This window comes from Gorilla gorilla, chromosome 3 (assembly GCF_029281585.2).
Source record: "Gorilla gorilla gorilla isolate KB3781 chromosome 3, NHGRI_mGorGor1-v2.1_pri, whole genome shotgun sequence".
Classification (NCBI taxonomy): domain Eukaryota; kingdom Metazoa; phylum Chordata; class Mammalia; order Primates; family Hominidae; genus Gorilla; species Gorilla gorilla.
In genome coordinates, this window is record NC_073227.2 from 91,188,975 (window position 1) to 91,196,221 (window position 7,247).

General features: G+C 33.2%; 1 protein-coding gene across 3 annotated transcripts in view; it reads left to right on the forward strand.

The window, feature by feature from the left end:
• Positions 1-7,247, forward strand: part of MOB1B (MOB kinase activator 1B) — an 85,765-nt gene extending 78,518 nt beyond the window's left edge. For all 3 annotated transcript variants that reach the window (XM_004038790.5, XM_055384486.2, XM_055384487.2), the window contains one exon: positions 1,059-7,247. In XM_004038790.5, the coding sequence (XP_004038838.1) occupies positions 1,059-1,136 (78 nt within the window). In that variant the 3' untranslated portion in view covers positions 1,137-7,247. The remainder of the gene's footprint in view (positions 1-1,058) is intronic.

Genomic DNA, 7,247 nt, shown 5'->3' on the forward strand with positions numbered 1-7,247 from the left:
GGAGGTTTTCTGAGGGCTAGGCACCTGGGGCTGGCTTTCCTCATGTCACTACTTTCCAGTGCAGAATCCTGAGGAGTCTGGAGAATTCTAAGTTTGAATCTGTTCTCCTGGTCGCTGTGAAAGTATATTTGTTAAGGTAGGAGGATAGAGCATGTTTTACTTAATAACATTCTAGCTTAATATAAAATTTAGTAATTTAGTCATATGATATATACCCATTTGTGTTCTTGGCCCAGACTCTACAAATCTTGGGCTTGGTCCTGTTATTAAATATCCTCTAATGCTTCTCTCCAGTATTTAACTGTAGTGCTTGGCATATGGTAGATGCTAATAAATGAATTAAATTGGAAGCTAAGAATGCCTTACCATGGCAGAAGATCAGAAGTGTAGACAAGCCTCTATTTACTAGCCTTATAGTTTATAGTTCAGGGGAAATCTATTCAGAAGTGAACTTCAGAATGACGGGTGGAATTTCTAAAGGAGCACAAATTAAATTCAGGCTTTCTCATTTGTTCTTCACAGGACTTTATCATTTGTGGATTCAACCATATTCATGTTATTTTCCTACCATATCTTTTGATAGCTTGCAGATACGTTAGTTTGTAACCAGGTTTTGGCTTTTCATATAATGCTGAATTTGCCTGAGATGCTAGTGTTTTGTGTGTGTGTGTGTGTGTGTATGTGTGTGTGTATGTCTACTTGGTTAACTGTATTTAAATGGTGTCCAGATCATTCCTTTCAACAGGAAGCAGCAACTCCCATTTATTGTTACTTTGTGTCAGGCATTACATGAAGTAGTTAACATCCAGTATCACATTTAGTCCCCACAATAATTTTATGAGATAGGGGGATTTATCCTAATGTCACAGATGTAAAAGCATAACATCAGCAGTGGTTAAGTGATTTACCCAAGACACAGACCTAGTGAACAAGAAAAAAAAATCTACTTTTATGTACTTCAAAAGCTAATTTCCAACAAATGTTCATGGTAATTTACTTTGGAATAAGATGCAAATAATGTTTTTGCTATTTATTCTGTCTTTCTTTATCATGCATAGGAATTCAACCTTATTGATAGAAGAGAACTTGCACCACTCCAAGAACTGATTGAAAAACTCACCTCAAAAGACAGATAAAAGGATGCAGAGCTGTGCAAATTGTTCCTCAAATGAAGCAGTGTGGAGTGTATTGGGGATTTTGTTATATTTTGTTTTTATCTGGATTGTTTTTGTCCTAGGTTTGGGGGCGGGGGCTTGTTTGGGTTCCTTTTTCTTTATTCTGATTATGTGAAACCATATTCTATTGCTAGGGGAAGCCAAGAACCTTTCTCTATACACTTGATAAGGGTAAATTTATCTTAGTGTTTTTAAACTTGGTTTTGGTTACTTGAGGAGTTTTTTTAATAATATTGTGTGCTGCAAGAAAGTGCTTGTTGATTGAACTGCCGATGGATTGGTTTCTGTGTGGTATAAATTGTGGCCCATTTTTGAAGTCCCCAAAAGACTTATGTTTTTAAGTGCCTTGGCAGGCTCACTTCTGAGGTGCAAAGCATAGATATAGAACTGAACAGGGCTTGAAACAATATTAGGATTACTACCCAGGGCACTTACTGGTGCATGTTGTAAAATATCTATGATAAAAGCCATAGTTTACCTAAAATGGTGATTTCCAGCCTTTACTGCTTTGAAGAAACAGAATTTGTAAAGGTATGCATGTAGAACATAAAAAATATTTCTTAATTATTTTTTATATTGATGGTAATATATTACATTCAACAATGCTTAAAGCTCTACAAGCAGGTCTTTTCCCACCTCTTGATATCTGTGATACTGAAACTTGAGGATGTTGAAATGTATTACATTTTGGCTTCTTTCTACATGTTAACTGCACTGTAGATGTAAAAATTCAGGTTATATATAGGATTGCCATCTTCAGAGGTGATGCTGAACTATGAGGTTTCCTAGTAATTGCCAAATGAGCCGTAAGTCTGCAGAATTCCCTTCTACTTTGAAGAGGAGGGGATAGGAATGTGTATTTGGCTGGGGGCATGGAGATGTTCGTATGTATGAGGAGTTAGGGATGGGGAGTCAAGTTCTAGAAAGTTTTGTCTGAAAACCTTTGAATAGAATGGCATGAAGATTTTAATCAATTACTTATAAACAAAGTCTTAGAGACTTCCTTTTAGGAATCAACTTCCATGAGAAGTTAAAAATAAATTATTAATTTTAGGTACAGACATTAAACATGGAATTTAAGGACTGTTGGGGGAAATTGATCACTTCTTAGCATTTCCATTCAGTGAATGGAGCTGATGTTTGCCTGTCATTTTAAGATGATACCGTACCTTCTTTGGTTATTATAGGCCCAGTTTGAAGCATTCTGACTTCTGGTTTTTCCACCATGAAAGGAAATGTTTTTCTTTGCAGCAGTATTAGATAATGAAAAATGCTAATTCAGTAGTTATTAACTTCTAAATTTTATTCGCCATGACTTTCTAGTGAATTATTACCATAAATAACAATTTTGGAAACTTAGTTTTTAGAATAAATATTAATTTTTCCACTTCAGTTTTATTCTAGAAAATACCCTTTTTAGAAATCCAGTTTTAGTTTTGTCATTTTCGATAAATCTTTCTTCAGTTAGAAATATATATCCTTCCTTCAGTTGAAACATACATCTTTTTCACATCTAGGAAGAAATGCTTGCTCTGAAATAGTATAGATTAAAAACACTCAGTAGAAAAGAATCTAAAATTAAATGAATTTGTTTTGCCATTAAAGTAGAGCAGTGATACAATTTAATGCCATTACAATTATGTTGACTAGAAACTGCCTTTTTCTCCACTTCAATTCTAGCAATTATTTACCAAGTACCAACAGTAGAAGTAACAGGAAAGCCTGGCAGAGTTAAATATCTTGGACATTTATTGGTAAAGCTTATTTATAAACTGCAGTCAGAGCTAGTTAATTTCCTTAAATCTTTTTGTATTCAGATAGATAATATGAATCATTATGGGTTGATTCAGAAATAAAATTTGTGAGGTGATTTTGAATCTTGTCTATATAGGAAAATGAAGCACAGAATTACTCAGTCTTCCATATTGTATTTGACTTCATATCAATCTAGTAAAAAAGGAGTTGCAATAGCCAAGTATAGAGAGAATAGTGAAAAATTAATCTTGCCCTTTCAAGCCTTATACAGTAGTACACTGTACTTGTTTTTAGTAGTAAGACCTACTTTCCCACTATATGTAGATAGTTTGTTTTCACTGTGCCAGAATCTCAGGTGCCTGCTTAGAGTATTTCTTTAATCACAGTCACTGGGAAGTAAGGAGATGTATATATGTGTATGTATGGTAACAAAGCATAGCAGTTCTCTAGGGGAGAGGCCTGGCATTGCACATGGTGTTACATGGCTACAAGTAAGGAAAAAATCAGAAAGTGAAAGAACTGATGTAATAAAAGGTTGATTTGATTTGGTTGGTTCCCATGAAAGTTAGTAAGATGCCCTTTTAAATATAAGGATCAGTGCTTTGTTCTGCAGCAGAGTTTGCTGATAAATGTCTGTTGGATTCTTTTTGGATTTCTTTAATTAATTTGTAAGTAACCAAGATGATTATTTTCCCCCTTGCTCTCTATATTAATACGTAGCTATAAAGCAACAGTTGGTTTTCTTATCCTTTGATAAAAGCATCCCATAAAATATAAAGTAGTAAGTTAACATAGTATTATTGTCACACACAATGCTTTTTTTGGTTAAATGTTGATATGAAGCAATGTTTTGGAATTACTTTAATTGATGGAGTAGTGGTGGTAGAGAGAAATTAATAACAAGAAGTGAAAATATTTTAATTAGCAGTAGATGGTGCTACTGGCTTTCATTTGCTGACTTGATTATTCCCTTTCTCTTAAAAACCATGGCATTAGACTGCACTAAAATAACAAGCATGTTAGTTGCTGGTAGAGGTTTTGGAGGTTAATTTACCTTAAATTGGAAGACTTTTAATTGCAGTCTCTTTCTACCTTCCCTCTGTTAGTTATTTGTAAATTCTAAATGGTCACCATAAAATGTATTAGGTAGGAGAAGATACGTTTTATGTATAATATATCTCAGACTGAGTTACTGCCTGTCTTATCAGGATGGATAAAACACTACAATCTCTTATCAGGAAATAGAGATGATGTGGATATTTATATATTACATATATAACCACCAGACTCCATTTTATATATTAGCATTTTCCTTGCTTATGGGAAAATAGCAAAACAACATTTCATTTATACTTTTGTTTACCCCTCTCTGAGAGAGGTTTTGATAACCACTGAAATGGTAGAATATGTGAGATACAAATATTGAGTTGTAGAACTTTCTTTTTAAGGTGAATAAGTCATGCCTTAACATGCAAATAAGAGTTCATCTTCAGAGTGGTTCTTTTGGGAGCACTGTTTATTCCAGCTATACTGCAAAAGTATAATGTTTTTGGAACTGTTCTAGAGCGTGCCATGAAAAGCAGTTTGTTATTATGCAGGAAAATCAGTTTCATCATTTTAGTTACACCGAACACTTTTGGCAGCTTAATATGACCTTTTTAAATTTTTTTTTTTTTTTTTTTTTATTTCTTTAAGATGGAGTCTTGCTCTGTTGCCCGGGCTGGAGTACAATGGCATGATCTCAGCTCACTGCAACCTCCACCTCCTGGGTTCAAGCATTTCTCCTGCCTCAGCCTCCCAAGTAGCTGGGATTACAGGCAGCACCACACCTGGCTAATTTTTGTATTTTTAGGAGAGATGGGGTTTCAACATATTGGCCAGGCTGGTCTCAAACTCCTGACCTCAAGTGATCCGCCCTCCCCAGCCTCCCAAAGTGCTGGGATTACAGGTGTGAGCCACCACAGCCAGCCAGTATGACCTATCTTAATCATCAGCTCAACTGTAATTTAAATTTGGCTGTTCTCTGGAGCTAAACCATTAGGGAAGTTCAAAGGAAAGTGCCATGATTTCCGAATTTGCACAAGAGAATGTTTTAAGCATTGGTAGCATCACTGAGTAAAAGAATAGTTTCCTGATGTCACTATTTTGAAGTGGAAAATATCACTTGGATGTGGAGGTTTTACTTTTTAAAAAAATTCAGCTTAATTACCTTACCTTAATTACCTTAGTTAGATATACTAATGGAAAAAAACCAAGTCCTTTCTCTAGGACTTGTTTTCTATTTTTGTTCCTTTTCATGAAAACTTCTCAATTTAATTTTAACTACTGTAGGATAGTATTGATTGAATGGATACTATGGAAAAGTGGATCCAGTATTTAAGATAGAAGTAGTTTAAGGAAACAACAGCCTTTACTGCCATTTTTTTTAAAATGTTTTCACTCAGATGAACAATTTGACTTTAATAAAAGACTGGAGATTTTTGTACAAAGAAATAGGAATAAGTTTCATATACTAATTATGCCGAGTTTTAAGCCTACATATCACAAAATATTTAGAATTGTATAACCTTTTCGTATATTTATAACTTTTAATGTCTTTTTAAAAGATGTGGGACCAAAAATATATTTATAATTTGGAAATGTGACTGCATACCAATAAGAAAACTTACCTTATTTTGAAATTTATCTGGGATATTAAAGAATCTACCAATTCTTAAAAACACAGATTTATACTTTAAGCTTATTTTGAAATTAAAGAATATATACCAATTCTTAGAAACACTTTAAGGACTACTCTTAAATAACTTAAATATCAGAGTTTTGTTGTAATATTAAAATTTACCGTGGAAATCACTGTTATTCAGCTATCACCTTAATTGTGTATGATATGATAAATGTTTAGCAGTAAAGCTATCTTAAGATTTAATGGAAAAGTTTAATTTGAAGATGTAACAAAAATTCTGACCACAGATGATTCTGAATTTTTAAGGCTTTCCTAATAGGCTGATCACAGAGAATAATCCATTTTGAAGGTATAAAACTGCACTGTATGGTCTGTCACTTGTAGCTGAACTGATTCACATTTTGACAAAAGAGAGAAAATACAAAAATGAGTTTTGCAAATGTAATAACTTTTTCTGCATATAGAACTAAATAATTGAAAAATATGGGCTATAGTTCTCAAAGGTAGATAGTAAAATCACTGGCTTTTTCCAGCTGTATGTTTTTCCACTGTGAGTGTACACACACACTGGAAAATAATTAGGCTGATTTTGCAGGTCTTCATTGTTAGAGATTCTGAAGTATTTACTGTCAATTCATAGGTTTCAGTTTATTTAGGAAATTAGTGTTTGAAAGCTTTCTTTAAATTATTTCACTGAAGCTGAGATTATTAGTGATACAAAGTTAAAATTTCAATATTTAATTTCTCCATATATTATTAATATTAAATTGTTTTTTACTTGTAAATTCATGTTCTCATCTGATTTAATATTAAATTTGTATAGGTGGGCGTTTCTTACCATTTTGCACAAGTTTTTGTTTTTCTGAAATAATTGTGCAGGTTGTAAAAAAGATTAGTGCATTTTCATTTTAAGGATGCTTTGCTCCTTAAATTGTTCGACAGAAATGACTTTTTAGGGAAAATAGTTTTTTTGGAGCTACTAACTTGTATTTATTATTGTACATGCGTAACCAGGGTGGTGAGGGCACTAATCTTGTAGGAAACACTTACTTGATGTTTTATTTGAACTTTTCCTGTAGGTTTAACTTTTACTGCATAGAATTACCACTAGGAACAGTGTCATGAAATCTGGGTTGAAAGAGAATACAGTATATATGAGAACACTTAAAGTTCAAATAGAAATCATTTCTGAAGACAAAAGCAGAGGAATATTGTCAGTGCCAAGTAATGGAAGAGTAAGGGCAGCATTTACACTGTGCAAGTATTGAGAAGAGTGCATAAAGACAGGGAACTACTCTCATGGAGACAGTTTCTCTCTTATAATCAAGTAACTAGAAGGGGAAAAATCATCTAAGTTATGAAATTCAACATAGGCGCTATATTACAAACTGTGCCGGATTATGCAAATTGTAGTTGTTACTGATCAAAGTTTAATTGCTTCATTTTTGTTTAAAAAGGGATACTGATGTCAGAAAATCTGTAATATGTTTTATTCAAAAGATGTAAATAATGTATACAGACTTGTATGTGATGGGATGGGAAATATTTAAATTCTAGGTGTTTGTTTTTTTTTTAAAGAAGAAACTCAATGTTTATAAGAAAAAAATGAATAAATAGTTATGTTTGGCCATGAA